The sequence below is a fragment of the Chiloscyllium plagiosum genome, chromosome 5, assembly GCF_004010195.1.
Source record: "Chiloscyllium plagiosum isolate BGI_BamShark_2017 chromosome 5, ASM401019v2, whole genome shotgun sequence".
NCBI lineage: Eukaryota > Metazoa > Chordata > Chondrichthyes > Orectolobiformes > Hemiscylliidae > Chiloscyllium > Chiloscyllium plagiosum.
The window spans coordinates 88,858,716-88,881,193 of record NC_057714.1 but is presented as its reverse complement, the minus strand read 5'-3'; the positions used below and the strand labels follow the sequence as shown (position 1 = coordinate 88,881,193).

General features: G+C 38.0%; 1 protein-coding gene across 1 annotated transcript in view; it reads left to right on the top strand.

Annotated features, from left to right (window-relative positions):
* Positions 1 to 327: 327 nt before the first annotated feature.
* Positions 328 to 22,478, top strand: part of LOC122550078 (kinesin-1 heavy chain) — a 100,903-nt gene continuing 78,752 nt past the window's right edge. The window contains exon 1 of the mRNA XM_043690596.1: positions 328 to 664. Coding sequence (XP_043546531.1) covers positions 539 to 664 — 126 coding nt within the window. The 5' untranslated portion in view covers positions 328 to 538. The remainder of the gene's footprint in view (positions 665 to 22,478) is intronic.

Sequence of the window (22,478 nt, the reverse complement as noted above, 5' to 3'; positions counted from 1 at the left end):
GAAGGGATCTTTTCCCTCCTACTGGGATAGCAGTCTTTTTTTGAGGAGAGGAAAAAACAAAATTAGCGTTGTAAAAGCCTTAAAGAAACACAATGCCGGTGAAATCTTGCTGTTGATTTGGCCTTATCTCTCCTTATTACCATAAACTGCTGATGCCATTGAGAAGTGTATGGAATGGAAAGCACAGCGCATGCGCAATTGGATTGCGCGTTACCTTGATCTGCAGATGTGACGTCAGACCCCAGCCCCACTCGGGCGCGCGCTGAATGAGAGCGAGGCTGCGGCCGGGAGATGCCGGTTTAATGGCGGCCATGTTGGATCGGAAGTGAAGTGGAAACGAGAGAGAGAGAGGGGACAAAAAATAGAAACTCTTCAGTCAGGAACGGAAACCGGTTCTCCGCCGTTCCCCGGAGAAACGGTACCCACTGATCCGGAGGACAAAAGGCACCCACTACTTTTAAGGAGAAGGGGGGGGAAGTTTGACTTGTATTTTTTAAATTTACCCCCCCCCCCTCGCTACAATATATAAAAAAGGACAATGGCGGATCCGGCAGAGTGCAGTATAAAAGTGATGTGCCGTTTCAGGCCGCTAAATGCCTCGGAGATCCAACGCGGGGACAAATATATCTGCAAATTTCAAGGGGGTGAAACCGTGGCGGTTGGGGTGAGTTTTATTTTTGGTTTCCTACGCTGTCATTCTTTGTTCTTTTTGAGGCCGGATTTTGTTCAGTGTTATGCGTTAATATCGACTATTCAAGTTTGAGATGTGAGTGAATCCCCTCTAAGTAGGAGATTTGAAAGTGATTGCGGCTGTTTATTTAAAAAGTGCGTTCATCTGTCAAGGCGTCTCCCCGAAGTGCGCCTGTTGTTTCAAAACTTCTCCCAGGTTTGCTACTGCTTGCCTTGGTGTTTTATTTTCTTAGTACAAATCAATTTATTTATTGTACTGTCGAATTTTTAGAAATTGCCACGTCTTATTTTAGAGCCATAGGGAGCATAACGTAGGGTGTGGAATTTTAAATCGACAAAAAGGAACCGTAAATCTTCCTCTGAGTAATTCTTAGTGCTTCAGGCGAATGGGATGCGCCATATATTGACATTCGGGAGGATCTTTTCTGAATGCTTCTTTTGGAGGGTGGGGGCAATAATTATAATTCAATACAAATATGTCTTTGTCGTGATCTTGATTGTTAAAAAGGCAAGTTCATACATTAATTAGAAGTTGAAGTCAACCTGGTAGTTATGAATTGTTTTCGGATTGAAATTATGACAATCAAATAGTACATATTGAAATTGAAATTCTAACTATTTAGATATGCTGTTGACCTGGAGTGATTTCCCCACCCTAAAAGTGGTAATTAGTTATGATGTAATTTGTGTTTTAATGGGTGTAGATTGGTAAATGTTGAGTACGAAACATGTTTTAAAGTTTTATTTATTGGTTGGTTTGAGTAAAGATTGATCTCTTGTGCTGTTTCATGGCCTTTGTTTGTCTTGGAACTGCTGTGTAAGAATAGTACTCCAGGGTTATAATTCAAGCAATGTTCACTTAACTTCTAGAATCCCTTTTTAAAAAATAAATCCTTAAACATCAGAATTTAAGCAGTGTCCCTTTTCAACAAGGGAAGCTGATAATTCAGAACTTCTGAAATTAATGTTATCTGTACAGAGATTCACTTACAGGTCTTTAAAACAGGCTATCATTTTCAAGGTACCACCTGTTATGTAGAGTAACTGCTGGTATATTTCCTATCTGAAGTCTTAGCAATACTCTAGATATTTTAAAATATGTAAAAGCAGAAAATGTTGGGGAAACTCAGCAGGTCTGGCAGCATCCCTGTGGGGGGGAGAGGGGAGGGGAGAGACAGCTAATGTTTCAACTTCTATATGAATTTTCTTGAACTTTCTACTTTTGTCATTACTATTTAAAGCATTGAAAAAGCTGCTCAATAAATGTGTACTTAAATTAAAGAACAGTGAAATAGTTAAGTAAATCAAGTGAAACTGTACTCTTATTTCTGGGTTAACTCTTGTGTAATGTGCAGTCACCTCTTCCTGTCACAGAATGTTTTTAAGCAAGGATGACTTGTCAGTTAACAAAAACAAACTACTGTGAATGCTGGAAATCTGAAATAACAATGTTGGCAAAACTCAGCAAGTCTGGCAACATCTCTGGAGTGAGAAACAGTTAATGTTTAAAGTGCAATATGATTCTTCAGAACTGAAGAACCTGTGTTCTGAAGTAGTCATATCAGACGTGAAACATTAATTGTCTTTCTCTCTCCAGAGATGCAGACAGATCTGTTCAGTATTTCCAGCTCTTATTGTTTTTGGATTTTTTTAACCAATCTTTTCAGACGTGTGTAATGTATATCTGGAACAAGTGGAACCCTCCTGGCTCAGAGGTAGGGGCACTAGCACTATACCAAAACACCTTTTAAGCCATCAATACTAGTTACTTGTTCCCTTGAGCTAATGTACTTGAGGCACTGGTTATAGAATAATTGAATTGTAGCATACTTTTCTGAAAATGTACCTCTTCAAAATTTTGAAACCTCATTGATTTAATTTATCACTAAAATGGTCTTATTCATATCAAATATATGGTTCGTTTTGGGATAGAAGCTTGGAAAATAAATCAACCTGAGAACTATTACAATAAGCTGATTTGATCCTTAAACACTGTGGTTTCGTTAAAGGAAACAGTACAGTTCTGATGTTAGGCATTTATAATCCCTTAAACATGTCCCAAGATGTCAGTTGAGTTTAGACAACTTGGTGTCAGTTTCTATCTAGAAAATTAAAGGAGATGTTTTCTTCATGTATAATTATAAAGAATCTCTATCTGTAGGGCGGTTTGTTTCGGAATATTTAGTTGTAGCTTTTTGGCAGAAAGTTTAAGCTTTTTTTTAAAAAACTTGCTGTTCACCTTAACTTCTGAGTTGGGTGTACTTTTTCAGAATTAATATTTTGGACAAATTTTAACATTTGATATTCTTTTTCCTCTTTCCCCCACCCCTAACATGAAATTGGTACCTGGTGCTTTGTAGAATTTTAATACCTTTCAATTGTCTATTCATACTTGAAAGCTTTAAATAGTAATATCACTGTGCTGTTCAATTTTTGAGGTTGTTGAAGTTGAACAGGATTCTTATCTGCTGTCAACACATGCAGTGACCAGGAGGGATTACTTAATAGAAAACATGATTGAAATTATATTTCATTAAATCTGCCATTTTTTTCCCCAACTTGGGCCACATATACTAATTGTGCTCCTACTAATGTTTTGAAAAATTTCATGCCTGATTAAATGGATAAACTGAGAGAGATACTGATTCTCACAGTTGTCTTGTTTAGTGTTGAGATTGAGTACTGGCCTGGTTAACTGAACACTGGCCCCTTAAGCTTAGGACTGGATTGATATAGCATACACCGTGGTCTGGGCAAGGTCACTGTCTCTCTTTCGCTTTTCCTTTAGGCCTTCTGTGGTTAAACATATCCTGCTTTTGATTGTTGGAAGTTTTTTTATTCAACTGTCTGATTTAATTGGTAGGATTTTTTTTAGATTAGATTATTTAGTGTGGAAACAGGCCCTTCAGCCCAACAAGTTCACAGCGACCCTCTGAAGAGCAACCCACCTAGACCTATTCCCCTACATTTACCCCATCTCCTAACACTACGGGCAATTTAGCATGGCCAATTCACCTAACATGCACATTTTTTGGATTGTGGGAGGAAACCAGAGCACCCAGACAAAACCCACACAGACACGGGGAAAATGTGCAAACTCCACACAGACAGTTGCCTTGAGGTGGGAATTGAACCCAGGTTTTTGGTGCTGTAAGGCAGCAGTGCTAACCCCGGTGCCACCGTGCATGTGGTTGGTCTGCTTGTTTGTGCCCCACATTAGGATTTGAGCCTCCAGTGCAGTTTGTGGAAGTTGGATTTATTTTTCTTTGAATAGTCATAGAGGCCTATAGCACAGAAAAAAGCTTTTTGGCTTATAAAGTATAGCATACACCGTGGTCTGGTTTAAAAGAACTTTCTACATTATCATCCTATTTACCAGCAGTTGACCTGTAGCCTTGTATGTTTTTGTATTGTAGGTGTACTTCTAACATGTTGTGAGCTCTTCTGTTCCTACCACGCTTACAAGCAGCAAGCTCGAGATTCCTACCACCATCCAGGAGGAAGAAAAGCTTTCCTCTCATCCCCTGTAAACCTCCTGCCCATTACATTTAAATCTATACCCTGGTCGTTGATCCTTCCACCAAAGGGAAAAGTTTCTTCCTGTCTACCCTATTTATGAAACCTTAAGCTATCATCTTGTCAACTGGTTCTGAGAAGGTTAAAGGTATTGAACCTATTTGAGAAGAGTTTGCACACTGTCCAGATGAAATTTACTCCTTTCAACCAACATTAAAAACTGATTATTTTGAGATCACAGTAGGGAAGAGCTTTTCTGAAGTATATCTTAATTTCATGATTAGCTCTTCTGAGACTGAATTGTTCAGAATTGCAAAATCAATTTGCTGCAGGCATATTTCTCAAACTTGTATTTGGTTGTCAAATTTGGAATTAAAAGAACTTTAAAATTGAGCAGCAAACATTGTATACTAATTCCGCCTAAAAGCAAAGTTTTTAAATTCATTTATTTCAAACTCTGCACATTTCCATGTGAAGTTATTAGAATAACTTGCAGTTGAGGCATAGATGACCAATCTTTTGTTTTGACTTGATCTCATAAAATAAAGCTTAGATTCGTGTTGCTTTTGGATTTTGCAGCTCTTTCCTATTTCCTGCAACTACAGAGCATCACGTGGTAAATAGGGATGAGGGCCATTTTATCCATTATACCTTATTTAACCGAGAAAAGATCGTAGCTCCACTTGTTAGCCGTCCTAAATATCATTTGAATGTTTTTACACATTATGCACAAAAGAACTGTTTTTGGGCCCAAAGTCTCAATAGGTAAATTTCTTTTGACCTAGTGTGCATATTTAATTGAGTAGTTGCCTGGCTTTGTATATCTTCACTACTTATTATCTTGTATGACAGTGTGAACACCAAAGATCTTCATCATTCAGATTTTTGCGCATTGATCACTGATTCGTGTTTATTTTAACACTTTGTCCTGACTTTTACCCATGTTTGAGGATAGCAATCTATTATGTAGTCAATTCATAATATAACTCATCTATTTGTACAAATTGGACATGTTACATTCCAATTTGATTCTATAATCCTAGTGTTGTTTCGAGGACCATATTCTGCAATCAGTCATGTTTTCATCTTGTGGACATGCTCATATCCCAGTCCTCTGTCACGAGTGAGCAACCTCAATCTTGGAGGCTGATTGTCTCTTGAGGAAATCCTCTGACTTAGTCCTTTATAAACATGATGTTTGAATTGTCCTCCATCATTCATTTTAAAGAATGATACAATCTAATTTCAATCCAGTTAGATAATACAAATTACAGTTTTAGTTTTCATGCAGGGCAGTTGTGCAATGATCAATGTTTGCCTGACTTTATGGCACTGTATAGTCTCTAGGTCAAAGTGGATTAATCTGTTTTAGAGCTAGCTACTGACTTTTTTTTTGATACTTTCTAATCAACTTGTTCAGAGATAGTATTGCACACCTCTGGAGTGGATAAGATATGAACCCAGCTCTCCTGGTCCAGAGGTAGAGATTTGATTTTTAGGCTGGCAGGCTAACCAGCATCAGTGGTTTAATCATTGTGCTTTTTCTAAAGAACAAATATCACAACTGTCAGGGTCTTTTGTTACAGGATTATTTGATTTTAAGATTACTTTGTAGCTCATACTGTTTATCTGTTAATTGTTCCCTCAACCTGCATGTTGCACCGTAAATACAAGATGTGCTAGCAGTATTGTATTGTATTGAATTGATTTGTAAACTTTCCAACAATACCAGTGAATTGAAAGTAATATTTGCAACAAATATTAACAATTGGGATTAATCATTTTTGCATTTTGTGACAATGCTGTGACAAACAACACTTTCTAATTGTCAAGGATGTTGCTGATGAAACAACAGTATCTTTGCAAGGATATTACACAGCAAAATAACTTTTGTGCTCTTAAATTAGATTTAGCTTTGATTTATTGATTTGATCTGGGTGTTTTGCTGGAAAGGCCAAAATTGATTGTCTATCCCTAATTGTCTTTGAAGGTGGTGATTGCTTGAGTTCTGCTATATAGACCCATATGTAGTCAGGGAGTGTTCCAAGATTTTACTTGTGCAAATGGTGAAGCTGGGGTGATCTAGTTCCAAATGAATATGGTGGATAGCTTGAATTGTCCCTATTTAAGCTAAGCATTTTGCTCATTAGTTGCAGTGTTAAATGTTGAGTACAATAAGAAGGACATGATAAAGTCTCTTTTTAAAATCGGTTTTGCATTATCCTGACTGAATTTAAATTCCTACTTGCAAAATTCATCATTTGACATTATTATAAAATAGTTTTAATTTTGTTTTTCATAATTTGTGGAATTTCTTTTTGCTAAATATTATTCTTGAATTAATTTAAAGTTACAGAACTAATAGCAACTGGACTTTTTACAGAGCAAACTGGAATCTTGATACTTCAGGATAGTAGTTTCGCTCAATACATGGATCCACAGTATGTCTGCACTGTTTGGAGTTTTTTTTTGCACTTAATCAAGGTCAGTACTGGAAAGTAGAATGTGATCACTGAGTTAACATCCAGTGTTCCCACTTGCTTTTTGAGATTGGGTCTAGCATGGGTAAATACAGAATTATTGATCATTTAAGTTCAAAATTCAGACATATCTAGTGTCTATGATAATGCTCATGTTTTGCATATCAGTTTTCGGCAGATAGTTTATAAGCATATTGAGTTTTAGTAATATAACAATGACCCTTTCAGAAATTTGTTTGGGAGTAGCTGGCATTACATACATGGCATTGGTTCATTTGTAGAGTGGCCTGCATCATGTAGTATGAAGTGTACATGTAAAATTGTTTTTTAATTATTGAATGATTTTCAGATTAATGTTTGCAGTAGCTAACGTGCAAATATTCAAGTTTCTTTTTGAGAGCCAGTGGTAGAGAGGACGTTATCAGTTTTAACTCGGTGTAGTAAATGTAGATGTTGGTGATGATTGCATTGATTGTTTTTTTTTCTCTATCATCCTTCTGCAGACACTGCTCATTCTTTCATTGGGTCTCCATACCCATCCTTTTCAAATATGTTTAATCAGAACATTTTAATTCGTGTTTGACACGTTATTGTGATTTATTGACCTCTTTATATTTTAGATCTCAGAAGTTTCAAAGAAAACCGTTGAAGTGGAGTTGCACAAGTTGTCACCTCATTGTATACCTCACTAAGCATTTGTGATGGGGGGGAAAAAAAACAGAATTTCATGCATAAATTTGGCATTTAAGTTGTCTTATTTAGACACTTCAATTTACATTCAGGCTATGTGAGCAACTTAAAGTTAAAATTTTAGATTGTTTAACTGTGGAATGAGAATTTTGTTGTTGTCATGCATTAAGTTAATTTAATTCTGGCTTCTGATCATCCATTATTTTAACCCACTGATTGTATATTCAATTCTCATCATCTTTGGAATACCCTCTCTACACCTCTTTATTTTTTCCTCTTTGATATTCTCCTTATTAAACACTCCTTAAATCGTTGTTTTAACTAATATTTTAGTCATCTGGTCTAATATTGCTGAATGTGATCTTTTTTTTTGTTCCTGTGAAGCACTTTGGGGGAGTTTTTTTCCAATTTTACTGTATGTTATGACTTTAAAATTTGAGATGGGAGCAGAGATGGTAGTTTCAAAGGTTGGGAGAATGTATTGGAGGGTGAGACATTAAAGGGGTAGGACATATATCAGCTATATTTATAACTATATTAAGCAGAGTTTGTGAACATGGTGATGGTTAATTTTAATTGTAGTCATGTCTAATGAATAAACATTGGAGTATAAATATAGAAGCAGAGGCCGTAAAAGTGCATGTTCTGGTGTTTTGGCACTTTAATCTGAAGTTAATTCTCACTACTCATCTAAGATATTTTGTCTTGGGTGCAGTGAGTACTCTGATTCTTTGACTGTTCACATGTTTGTTTTCACCTTTCCCCAACAATGTATCTGATCAAACTCCGGAGTTGTGATGGTGCACAACCTTCATTTGTTGTAATTTTGGCTTTCCAGCATTTCAAAGCCCATTTACTTAGGTGTGAAGCAGTTAAATGTGATTGTGTTTACATAATCACATTCTTCAACCCAAAGTGACCTACTTCAGAATCATTTGCATTTTTATTAGGTGCTGTTTCTGTTGGGTAAGCAAACAAAAAGCCAGCTTACATATCAGGGTCCCAAAATGACGCAATTAGTGGTCAGCTAAGATACCCTTTCTTTGGTTGTATTGTGAGTTGAATGTTGCCAGTTGCACACAAGTCTGGGCTTTGATTATTGGTTTGGAATCTCTTGATTTTTGCCTAAATAGGAATGGGAAACTCTTGTATATTGCATTTGAAAGGTAGTGTTTCCATTACTCTCCTGAAGCACTTAAAAAAAAATAATCTAAAGATGAGTAACAATGACAAAGAACACCCCAATATGCCTAAGAAGGCTCATGCTGCATGTTTCAATGGTGACCACCTAACTTTGGTCATGAAGTGCTTTGAAAGGCTGGTCGTGGCGTTAATCAACTCCAGCCTCCTCACTACTCTTGACCCACTCCAATTTATCTATCGGACCAACAGACCCATGTCTGATGCCCATATCACTTGCCCTTCACACCTCTCTAGAACATCTTGACACCAAGAATCCTACCTAAGAATCCTACCTCATTGCCTGTACCTGTGTTTTTGTTTTGCTGCTGTTTACCTATTATTTGCTTAACTGTGCTATAAAACCATGATTGCCTGTTTCGCTCGAAGACGCAACTTTTCACTGTGGCTCTGTACACGTGACAATCAATTTAATTCAAAGTAGTTGTTCTTAAGAGAAATTTGCAAAAAAAACCACTTTTTTGACCACCAGTCCATCAGGAAGTGGCCAACAGTGTCCTTGAGACCCTGAGGGAAAAGGGCAGGGTGGATCCTGTTGCAAGTTTACCTGATCAGACTGTCAAAATCATTTGGCAGAATGTCTAGTCAACCAGAAATTTCCAACAAACACCAAGATATTATTTGGCTGGTGGTGAGAAGAGTTTAAGTATGACCGGTCAGTCTGCGCTACCGCACACTGCCCTGGAAGTAGCTGTGATGAGGGGGGCTGTTGAGACTGTCTTGGATCTGCTGGAATTTGCCTTTGCAAAGGAAGTTTGGTGAAAAATTTAGTGGTTTTTGTGGCAGTTTGTCCTGAGCAGCTCCATGACGTGGAACTGTGGTCTACGGCCTGTTCCCTGGGATGCAAGCATCAGTTGCGTCTGGAGGGCCATCAACTCTATGAAAGACTCTTTGGTCTGCCCAAAACGTGTTGGTCTTCCAGACCAACAGGTTGTACCTGATTTGAGTGTTGCAGACTGGCACATTCCAGAATTCAGGACTACGTGCTGAGTGCATTAAAGCTTAGGGCGGCCTTCGCCCAGGCATAGTGGGGAAAGGCCACTGTCTGACATCTTCCTGCTGATGGCAAGTGGGGGTTTGTTCAGTTATCGGACCCTCCCCAGTGTCTCAAGTATATGTAAATATTAGTATTGTCTGTTTGAGAGGGTTTGGGTTTTTTTGGTTTGAGTCAAAGTTCATTTGTGTGCGCGTGCGTGTGCTCCCTGTAGTAGAACGGGACACCCACTCCGACCCCTGGGTATAACAGGCCGGATAGCATAATATCGAGAGTTATAGCATCTTAGTACGGCATCGACTGCGATACTGGCAATTGGAATTAAATTATTTGGATAGTCTACTGTGCTCTATTTCCAAATCATTTACAGCATTTTCCTTCAAATGATTATCAAATTTTCCTTTTTAAGGTTACTATTGAATCCAATTTCCCATGATTTCTACACTGAATTCCAGATTACAATTATTAATATCTTTGGAAGAGATTTCTTGTGATTCTTTTATAAGTCAACTTAAATCTCACTCCTCTGCATCTGGCATGGGTTATTACATTGGGAGCAGTGAAGAAACTATCCAACCTTCATGATATTAGTACTGTCTATCAGAACTCCTTTAAGTCTTTCAGGAGAGCAACTCCAGGTTTTACACACAACTGAATTTTCTTATGATTAGGACCAATTTCAGACATGTTTTCTATGCATATCCAAAGCCTTGACATTCTTATGACTTCACCTGGCAATGTTTTACAAAGACATTAGATAACCTCTTTATTTTGTGCACTTGACAAAGCCAAGGATTGTATATGTAATTTGGGCAGAAAAGGGTCTTCTGAAATTGTACTACTTTCAAAAGATTGGTGTATACATCTTAGGGGCCTCTGTTTCTGCACTCCCGTTTAATTTATATTGCTATGGAAATTCAGTGGGTTAAGTAAATGTAATTCACATCTAGGTAAACTTTCAACGGCTATATGTCTATTGTTTTCCCAGGTTCCTTAAATTAGATACTGTCCTCATTGTTTACAACATTTACAAGTTACATGTCATCTTCAAACTTTGTAATTATTACCATTTTTCTAATTAACCTATTTAGATGTTATTACAGACCTCCTGGAGAGGGTGGGACTTGAAGCCAGGTCTCCTAGTCTAGAGGTGGAGAAGCTACCATGGTGCTGCATGAGGACCCTATAGTTAGTACCCATGTTTGGGTCATTAATAGATGTCACTTGTGGTCCTAATTCAGATTCCTAAGGAACGTAATTTCCCATAGAAAAAGAAACAACTGTTTATCACCTGCCTTTAGTTAGTTTTGGTATCTGTGGTCTCTTTTTAATCTGATTAATTTTAGCTTTGCTAACTATTCTATCTGTAGACCCAAGCATGCATGGTGATATGATTTGTTGAATTCAGTTCTGCAGTTGGCCATGGGGAGGTTTGAACACTTGTGTTAAATCAGTACAATAATAGACTAAAATGTTTATGTGCAAATCAAATGAGGTTGGAAGCCTCAAAATTCTAGTACTGGTGCTATTATCAACAACTGAGCGCTCTTCTGTAAGTCTGGCTGATTTGACAATAATAGCGTAGAATATTTTCTCTCTTCAGTTCAGCATTCTGCTGCATACTTTGTGATGTTTCTAATCTTTATGCCAGAGTGTTGCTACTATCAGTAGAATGGTAATTCTTGTATCTAGAATACTTCCAAGGGAAGTATTGAATTGGTAACAATCTGCTCTTGCTCAGTGTATCCTTTTGAGGACGCCACCAGTTAAAACACATTTCAGGAGTGGTGATTGTCCTTCCAGCCCTTTGAGGTTTGCTGTAATCATTTTGATTGCCATAGTGATGACACAATGACCATATCATCTAATTAATTATGAAACTGTTCCTTCAACTCCTTATTACTGATGCATTACCATTCATGGTTATAGCATTCTGATTAATACCTGACTATCATAAACAATGTCCTTTCGCAAACTAGCAAAAATGTAATGGTGAATCATTCAACTTATTAGATTTATATGGTGATCAATGATCTAGGTGAATGAGAAAAGCTCTGCATGCTGGGTAATGAGGAATGAGGCTCTAAATTGATAAACAGGCCCTCAATTGTTATAATCTGTAAGTTATCAGGTGGGGATTTGAGGGGTGCATTAAGCGAAATAGCTGGGGCCCGTGATCAAATGTGGAATGATGCGGTATATCAAAGAGCTGAGACAAAGTTAGAGGAAAGTAATATTCTGGGGAAATGAGGGTTGAGGAATGACCGGAACAAGTAAATTAAAACCTAGGAATACATCAATCAGGTCTAGATGTTAAAAAGATAACTGTCAAAACTAAAGCTCTCTATTTGTGCATAGTATTTATAACAAATTGGTAATCCACTTTGTATTTACTTCAATCTCAGTCATTCCAGAGACATGGCTTCTGAATGACAAATATGGGATCCTGAATATTGAGAAGTAAAATCCTTTTTTTTTAAAAAAAAAGTGAATTGAATTAGACTTGTCTCTATCTATGGCCCTCAATTTTGTACTCTCCCCTCAGCATTCTATAAGAAAATAACCCCAGGTAAAAACAAGGAATGCAGATGCTGGACACCAGAGTCTAGATTAGAGTGGTGCTGGCAAAGCACAGCAGGTCAGGCAGCAGCCAAAGAGCAGGAAAATCAATGTTTCGGGCAAAGCCCTTCATCAAGAATAGAGGCAAGTTGGGAAAATAACCCCAGCCCATCTAGTCTCCCTTCACAATTGAAATGCTACAGCCCAAGCGACATCCTGATCAACCCCGTATACACCCTCCCTGGTGCAGTCGCATACTTTCTGGTGACCAGAACTATACTCAGCTCTGGCCTAACTTACGTACTGTTCCATTATTACATCCTTGCTATTGTATTCAGTGCCTTGACTAATAAAAGCAAGTATCTTTTATGCCTTAAGCACCTGTTCAAATGATCTATTGCCTTCAAAGATCTGTAAAGACCCAGGTTCAAGCCCCACCTACTCCACAGATGTGTAATGACTTTTCTCTGAACAAGTTAATTAAAAGATATTTGTGGATGTGCATAACAAGATCTGTCTGATCCTCTGTACTTCCATGGGTCCTACTATTCTACCATGAACTCTTTGCCTTGTCTCCCAAAATGCATCACCTTATGGGTGACAGAATATAAAGAACAATGGAGAATGCCTGACAAATTTAGTTCTTCTAATTAACTAATTTTATGTGAGGAAGCTAGCTAGGAATGTAAAGACTGGAAAGCAAGATTTTTTACAAATCCTGAAAAAGGAAGAGTAAGTGAAATGAGAGTTGGTCCTTTAGACAGTGAGAATATGGAGTTAATACTGGATAATAAGGAAATGGTAGATGAATTGAGCAAATATTTTGCTTCTGCCTTCTCTATACAGTATATAAAAATCTTTTCTGGTAATGGCTGTAAACCAGGATGTGGAAGAGGAGAGGAGTTTAATGAAATTAAGTGTGAGCAAAGTTTTACTAAGCAAATTGATGGAACTGCTGATTGACAAATCCTCAGGTCTGAATGAGTTGTATCCCAGGCTGCTCTAGAAAATGAGCGAGGAAACTAGAGGGATCTTGATCCAAATTTTCAAATCATCTCTGACTGCAGGGGTGGCACCAGAGGACTGCTAATGTTCCAGTTTTCAAGAAGGGTGTTATACAAAGCATAAACTATTGTGCCTAACATCAGTAGGAAAACTATTGGAGAAAATAGCAGAAAATTTAATCCTCATTTAGCCAGGCAAAGTTTGATCAAGGGTAGTCAATATAGGTTTGTCAGAGGGAAATCATTCCTCATAAATCTAGTGGAAATTTTTCAAGGTGGTGACCAAGTGTTTGTTTGAGGGTAGGGCGGTTAATGTAGTTTGTGGATTTCGGCAAGATCCCACATGGGAAACTGGAAAAAGGTAAAAGGTCATGGGATCCAGGATAACCTGGCAAGTTGGATTCAAAATTGGCCTAGTTAACAGGATACCATTGGTGGAAGAAGGTAGTTTGTCTAACTAAAGCTTGGTGTGCAATGGTGTACTAAAGGAATCTGTCTCGATCCATTATTGCTTGTGATTATTCATAAAAGATGTAAATGGGAATTGGTGGTGGAGGAAGGGGTGTTGATAAGTTTGTGGATGACACAAATATTGGCTGTCTCGTTGATAGTGAGGGAGAAGGTGTGAGTTAAACTGGATAGATCAGTTGGAGCTGGAATTTAGCCTTGGTAAATTGAAGTGATACCTGTCAGAAGAAGGAACATGATAGCAAAGTATTCAATAAATGGCAAGATGCTAGGAAGCTGAGGAACAGAGGGATCTTGGTGGGCTTGTCCACAGATGCCTGAAGCTGGCAGGGCAAATTAATAGGGTTAATTAAGAAAGTGTACGCAATGTTTACCTTTATTGGTAGATTGTATTGCCAAATATACTGACTTGATGGGCTGAAATCTGGAAATGAGAGTCTGAGATACTGGTGAGGTAGTAGGTGGTGGTTAATTTTCCAACGTTCCTTAGATTCAAGAAACTTTCAAGTCTGCGTGAATCTAACAAATAAAACCCCTCTAGTCAAGACAAGGGGGATGCAGAAAACAAAAAAAACTATAGGCCAGTTAGCTGGAAGTCTGCTGTGGGGAAGTGTTGGATTTGATCATTTGAGATTACTTTTTTTGTAAACATGCAGGTATAATCTGGAAGAGTCTGCATAATTTTTGTGTAAGAGAAATCATGTTTAACCAATATATTAGAGATCTTTTGAAGGAACAACAAGCACTATGAGCAAAGAGAAGCCTGTAGATATACTAATATGGATTTCCAAAATACGTTTGATAGGCTGACATATCAAAGTAGTGGGTCATAGATTATCCCACAAAGAGAAACATCACTTAGCAACCACCCTGCAGTTTCAATAAAGAGCTCTCTCATTCTTCTGAACTCCAAGGCGTATGGGCCCAACTTACTCAACCTCTCATCGTAAACGTCCCTCTGTACTGGCATTAACTTAGTGAGCCTTCCCTGGACTGCGACTAAAGCAAGTCCTTTTCTAAAAGCATTTTTTTTGGGGGGAGTGGGACTAAAATAGTTCACGTTTTCAGATATATCTAACTAGTGCCTTTTTATACTTGAAGCAAGACCTCGCTTGCTGTCTTGCTTTCCTCCCTCTAATCCCTTAAAAATAAAGACCACCATTCTATTTGCCTTCCATGTTACCTGCTGAATGTGTACACTTATTTTTGCTATTCATGCATAGGGACTTTCAAATCCTTCTGTGTTCCAACCTTCTCTATTTAAATAATGTTCAGCTTTTGTATTTTTTTTCTGCCTAAGTGTGTAATCTCTCATTTTCCCACATTATATTTCATCTGCAAAATTTTATTCACTCTCATGTGGATATTCCTCTGTAGACTTTGTCATCCTTACCATTTACCTTCTCAGTTATTTGTCATCCACAAACCTGGTCATTGCGCATTCACTTCCCTCGTCCAAGTCATTAACCTGTATTGTAAATAATTATGTCCTTAGCGGTGATCCATGTTGCAATCCACTATTTACAAGTTGCCACCCTGGAAAAAAGCCCCTTTATCCCAATTCTGACAAAACACAAACCGTCATTATCTTGTTGAATAGTGAAGCAGCCTCGCGGGGCCAAATGTCTCCTGCCATTTCATATTTCCTTATTTCTGACTAAGGAAATATGAAATTCTGACTTGAGTAGTCCAGAATGCAGTTAAGGCTTTGACTAGGTGCTGTTCTAGAATTGGGCTAATCTTGTATTATCATCATTCTCTAATATCATTTACTTGTCAATGAAAGAATTTCATAAGGACAATATCAAGATTTATTCATCTGTCAGTTTCTATTAGCTTAGACAGCGTTTATAAATTTCTCATGCCACCAAAGCTTTCACTATCACTGAAAATATCCTTGGGGCTCTTACTTTTTTGATGCTTTGTAAATTGACTGAAGGCAGGACTTTGCTTATGATGATGTCCTGACACTGTCAATTTGATGGCATCCCTGTAGCACAGCGGTGCTGCCAAGAATGTTGGCCACTGACTGCACCTAGTCCCCAGTGTGTAAGGGCTGAAATCATGCAAGCATAGGGGTCTTGCAGCAGGGACTGGATGTTAGATCTCTGGGTATGGGAGGGGTCCAATGCTAAGAAAACCTGGAGAGGCTTGACAAGGGCTGAGTTGATTAGGGCCTTAATTTCCACTTTTGTTAACCTGTCTCACCAACTAATAAAGCCTTGTCAATCAAAACTCTCCAACTCAACCTTCAAATATATTCAATAATTCAACTTCCACTTGAATCTGCGTAAAGGAATTCCAAAGACAACTGACCCTCTGGGAAGAAATTCTTCTTCCTCTTCATTTAAGATGGGAGAGCCCTTTAAGCTATGGTTCTTGGTTCTAGATTTCCCCCTGAGAGGAAATATCATCTCAGCATCTACCTCTGTCAGATCACCTCTCATTCCAATCTCCCACTCCTCAAACTTTCCTCATGAGACTATCGCTGAGTTCCAGGAATCAATGAATACATGTTCTGATTAACTCCCAAAGTAAGCATATCATCCTGTTAAGTAGACCAGAATTTTGCTTACCACTATAAGTATGGCAATTGCCTTGTACAGTTTTTGGAGTTTCCCACTTGCATTTTTCATTCCCTAATAACAGTCCAATAGTTTGTTTATTTTCCTAATTACTTGCTGTTGATTCTCAGACTGCAGATTAAATGAACATCTCCATTGAAATAATTATGATTTTCCATTCTTCCGGCTTATGTGGGCAACGTAATATTTTTCTATACTATACTCCATCTACCAATCTTTTGCCCGTCCACTTTACTTTTTTCCTGTGTCAGCAAAGGAAACTGGACATGGAGAAAGTTGGGTCAGTCATGATCCTATTGAATGACAGAGCAGGCGTGAAGAGCCAAATGGCTTACTCCTGTACCTTTTTCTTATGGTTATAGCTCCTCACATCTTGCTTGCATACGAGAGTTTTCTTGATCAGCAAATCTCCAGCCCAACAAATCGGCCCAGATCACTGAAGGTAGTTGTGTCTTTTTAGAATGTGCAAGAGACCTCAATTGAGAGAGAGTATTCTTGAAGTTGTAGAACTGGAGAGGTTAGAGATCAGAAGCATTGTGCCACTAACAAATTCTAACATGAGCATTTGAAGCACAATGTTGGTATGTTAGAATAGCATTTTGAGTTTTGGATGAATTGAAGTTCATGGATGACCAGGAGAGCTTTTGGTTAGCTCCAAATGGCCATCTGCTGCTATACCAGAATCAGTCAATTTTATGATGGGCAGTGTTGCAGAGATGTAGACTGAGTAGACCTTCTCCATAACTGAACAGCAAATAACCCTTCAGTTCACCACTTGAATTCATTTCTGAACAATTTTTTTCCCTTTTTAAAGTATGCTGTCGTCCCTTGGTGTCTAAATCCTCAGACAATTCAGTATCTTGTTGTTCACTGTTTTCTCAACCAGTACACCATCTCTCCCTCTTGACTTCTTTTGGTAATCTCAAATGTGGTCAATTATGGTAATACGAACTGATTCATTCCTTATCCTTGGTGACCATTTTACCCAGTTGCTTCCAGGAGTTTAATCAATTATCCATGCTTTTTTACTTGGAGTCATAGAGATGTACAACACAGAAACAGACCATTCGATCCAACCTGTCCATGCCAACCAGATATCCTAAATTAATTCAATCCCCATTGGCCAGCATTTGGCCCATATTCCTCAGTGCTTCATACTTATCCTCCAGATGTTTTTTAAATGTTGTAATTGTACCACCTTGCACTACTTCCTCTGGCAGTTCATTAATCTGAACAAGTTGACGAGAATTTTATTTATACCTCCCATAAGGCGTAGGTCAATACGAATCACAGATCATTTCTCAGAACCTCCTAAATTTGCCACCTCTTTCATCCAGAAAGCTGGCGGCAGCAACCATATGGGGGACACTACTTACCAGTTACCTTCCAAGCAATACACTATCTGGACTTGAACAATCTCACCGTTCCTTCACTGTCACTGAACAAAATTGTGGAATTGCTTCCCTAATGCACTATGGATCTACCTGCACCTGCAGTTCCAGAAGGCAGTTCATTACCACTTTTTTATAGGCCAATTGGGATAGACAATATTGGCCTTTCTAGAGATGCCCATGAAAGAACTTAAAAATAAGTTGACTCCCTATCACTGACTGAAACCTGTCTTACAGGTAATGACTCATTCCCATCCTTTTAGTTTAGCTGTCAGGCTGCATTTTTTGTCATCACCCACAAAATCGAGGTGTGGCTGTCAGCACATTAGCCTAATAATGTATCCTTTATGCAATAATTTGACTTATTTATTACGTTCATTGCGTTCAGGCCAACAAGAATGGAGTAAAAGCTGACCTTGTCAGTGACTCCATCTTCAGAATAAATTTATTTTTTCCTGGACCTGTAGTTCTATTTTGATATCAACTTTTTAATGTCCCCTCTTATATTGCAGTTTTTTTCCTGACTTCACCAGTCTTTATCACAGGAGATTATCCTTGACCATTTCATTGTCTTGCCATTCTTGCCTAACTCTCATTTCCCTTTTACACTTTTTTACTTTTAGAAAATTGGCGCTACACACTTACCAGTTTAAGTCCCTCATTCTTTGGTACTTGACCATCATTGTCACTACCCTGCTTACCAGCTTTTTTTTTTAACTTCTGGCACAAGTGTCCATGTCATCACCCACAAAGTCCAGTCTTTCGAGTCTATACCATGTTCCGATGTTCACTGAAATTTGCATTGTCTGAGATCCACATCCTGATCCCTCTAGTGTTTTCCTGTTAAGTAATTGAGCATCTAACTCCCTGCCTCCAATTAACTTGTTTTCTTCAGGGATCACCTCCTTCTTTATCTGGTGGTGTCACCCCCTTTTTTTTCTTTAAAAACTTCTATACTTCACAGTATTTAGTCTTTTTAATGACCAGCCTTTCCTTTTGAGACTGGAGTGTTCATTGTTCAAGGAAAGAGTTTCAAATAGCTATCTGCTTGTTAGCTTGGCAAAAAAAACAAACCATTACCTGAAACTCTTGATCACTTTTTAAAATTTTACTTCGGAGATATAAACTCAAAGGTATGATTTGCTACATCCTTTCCAGGTATGCACCTGTATCAGATATTTTTGAAGTTTCTGTGTCAAACACAATTTATGCGCACTGTTTGTATGTGACCTTTTACTGGTGTGCCAACAAACTAGTGACCATAGCAAATTGAAGACATTGTGCTGCGTTGATATATGGGGTATTAAGAACTAGTTGAGACATTGAATACACTGTTGATAATTTCCTCATGGGAACAATGCCAAACTAGTTTCTTTCTGATTATTTAGTGGCTCTGTATCTTGGTACTTATTCACTAATGCCGTCGCATCATATTGTCTTAGTGCATTTCTCTTTGTTGACAGACCTTTTATTTCATTGGTCTATGTAAACACTATTCTTGTCAGACAAATTCTGATGTACTAATGAAGTAACATTTGTATCCTTACACTTCACAATAACCCACCACATTTATCTTTAATTTATCCACTCAAACAATTGTTACATCTGTTGAGTAGCTTCTATTTTGGAGATGGGTTTTATTGCATCTATGGAAAATATTTGTTTTCAAAGGACATGGTAATTTCTGGGCATGGAGCTACCTTGATGAGCTTAGTGTACTGTTTTATACACTTCAATTTATGGTCATTACTTAATTATCGCGTGTCTGTTTGTAAAACACAGAAAATAGTGTTGAAAAGGGATGGAAAAGTAACCTAGATTCTTGCTTTTATTGGCTGTTCAATAACTTCTAGAAAGTGTTCCCTAAAATGGTAGACAGAATAATAAAGGATAAGCGGCAAATAGGAACACAGTACAAAGAAAAGTTAGGATGATGAAAAATGGGAAAAAGGCACGCCTATAGAGTGATATAAATTGATTGTAAATGGACTTAACCATGTCTCCGCAATGGCTACAAGATTATGGGATCAGTACTCTGAACTTAACATTCAGGAGTATTCCACCTTTTGGAAACATGGGATAGATGAAAGATCTTAAGAGGTGAAATGCGGACAGTTATGAGAGATGATGTGGGATTAAATGGGAGGAGCTAAATAAAAACAAGGAAACAAAGACATTGATAGGAGTGGTATATAGGCACTCAAAAATTTTCCACAGCCTAAGAAAGGGTATAAATCAACAAATAATAGCTTGGAAAAAGAAGAGTAACAATTATTGGTGGTCTTTAATCTTTGTGTTGATTGGATCGATCAAATTGGAAAGATATGCCAGTGAATTTATAGATTGCTCTTGGTCACTCTCCCTAATGCACTCTATCGGGGAGCCAACCAGGAAACAAGCTGTCCTCGATCTTGTATTGGGTAATGAGACAGGTTTAATAAACGACCTCAGGTTTTAAACAAAAAAATCCCCCCAGGAAATAATAATCATAACAAGATAAATTTTAAATTCTGTTAGTGTGAGAAATTTAGATTGGAAACAATTGTGTTTAACTTAAAGGGAATTGCAGTGAAATGAAGATGGAATTTAGCTAAAGTGGACTGGGCAGATAGATTAGCAGGAAAGGCAGTAAGCAAGCAGTGACCGACATGAAGAAGGTATGTCATGACTCTTATCAGAAGTACTTACCAGTAACGAGGATATGTTCTGAGTGGGGAAAACCCTTTCATGTCTAACTCAGGAAGTTAAGGAAAGTAATAAATTAAAAAGCATATAAAGGGGCAAAAGTCAGTAATGGCCCCAAAGAATGGGATAAATTTAGAATTTAACAGAGGACTAAAAAGATAAATAAAGACAAAATAAGCTACAAGGGGAAACTTGAGGAATATAAAAAACTAATAAGAGCATCTTTTAAATATATAAAAGGGAAGAGAGAGGTCAAAGTGACCATCGGCTGCTTTAATAGAACTGGTGAGATGGTTATGGGGACTACTAAAGTGGCAGAGGAGTTGAAACAGATATTTTGCTTCACTCTTTACGGTGGAAGATACTTCATTCATCCTGGTAATAATAAAGAATAAATGGGAGGAAAAGGTACCATCAATGGAGAAGTACAATCAAACAAACTAATTGGGCTGAAGGCTGATATGTTCACTATCCTGTTGGCTTTCACCTGAGGATCCTAAAAGAAGTAGCTGCAGAGATAGTGGACATATTGACCCATCTGATAATTTTTCAATCAATGAGCTGAGTAGTTTAATTTAGATAAATGTGAGGTGCTGCATTTTGGTAGAGAAAATAAAGGCGGGACTTATGCACATAGTGGTAAGGTCTTATGGATTATTCCCGAACTCAGACCTTGGGCTACAGGTTCATTGTTCCTTTGAAAGCAGAGTCAAGGTAAACAGGGTAATGAAGGAGGTGTTTGGTACGCTTGCTCTTATTGGTCGGTGCATTGAGCTTAGAAATCGGGAGATTAGTCGGGGATGTCTGTTAGACCATTTTTTTTTTTGAATACTGCATTCAGTCCTGGTCTCTCTGCTGAAGGAAGGGAGTTGTGAAATGTTAAAGGGTTCATTAAAAAAAAGATTTAAAAGGATGTTGCCAGCGTTGAGGGTTTGAGCTATAGGGAGGAGCTGAATAGATTGGGGCTATTTTCCCTAAAGCTGTGTCTAAAGCTGTGGGGTGACATAGAAGTTTATAAAATCATGAAGGGCACAGATAGGGTAAATAGTCAAAATCTCTTCTGCAAATGGGTAAAAGTAGTTCTGGCTCAAGCTGTTAACGCAACAAGAACGAGAAGTGGATTTTGGATGACTGGAAGACCGGAAACAAGAAGAAATGTATTCCAACAGAAGAATGTGAAATCCTTTACCATGTTATAATCCCAGTTTAAGCATGTAATTCCTAAAATGACAGGAAAAATGGAGATAAATACAATTAACACAGAGCACTTATTTCAACCATGAGTGGATGTTATCACTCTTTTTTGAATGTCTCAAATGTTCATATAATAACTAGACATTGTCCTTAATTAAGCTATTTAAAATATTAGGATAACTTTGATCTCTCAAATTCATTGGATCACAAGGATCACCCTTAAATGAAGGGTTTCACCCTTTGCCATAAAATAGGAGAAATTTAGGATTATGTAAATGTCTCTTGCCCTTTAGAATTAGAATTCCTACTGTATGGAAACAGGCCCTTTGGCCCAACAAGTCCACTTGGATCCTCGGGGTAACCCACTCAGACCCATTCCCCTACCCTATATTTATTCCTGACTAATGCACCTAACCACTATCGCTAAACATTATATGGGCAATTTAGCATGGCCAGTTCACCTAACCTGCACATCTTTGGACTGTGGGAGGAAACCGTCATCAAGCACAAGGCAGACTATTTGGCAGACTTCAAAAAGAATGTATCGCATTCTGTGTTGGCAGCAATGTTGTTCAATCCACGCATGTATTTTCTCATGATATTTTCCTCAAAGGAGGAATAGAGTGATATCGTCTGTTATACAGACTAGCCATTCAGGACTACATTGATTTTGTGTATAGGGTCTTGTTTAGTAGTCAACTTCAACTTCATTCAGTTCATTTTTGTCCACTGGGCGTGGTATGTTCTGTTAGTACGTCTAACACTCTTCTTCACTTTTTGTCACTTTTGTTTTAGAAACATTGGAGATGAGATTAGAGATTAGCTTCCCTACAGCGTGGAAACAGGCCCTTCAGCCCAACAATTCCGCACTGACCCTCCGAAGAGAAACCCACCCCCCTATATTTACCCTGACTAATGCACCTAACACTACGGGCCAATTCACCTAACCTGCTTAAATGCATTTTTATTTGGAAACCATCAACCTTTATTTTGAAGTTGATCTTGTTTCTAAGTTTAGTTTC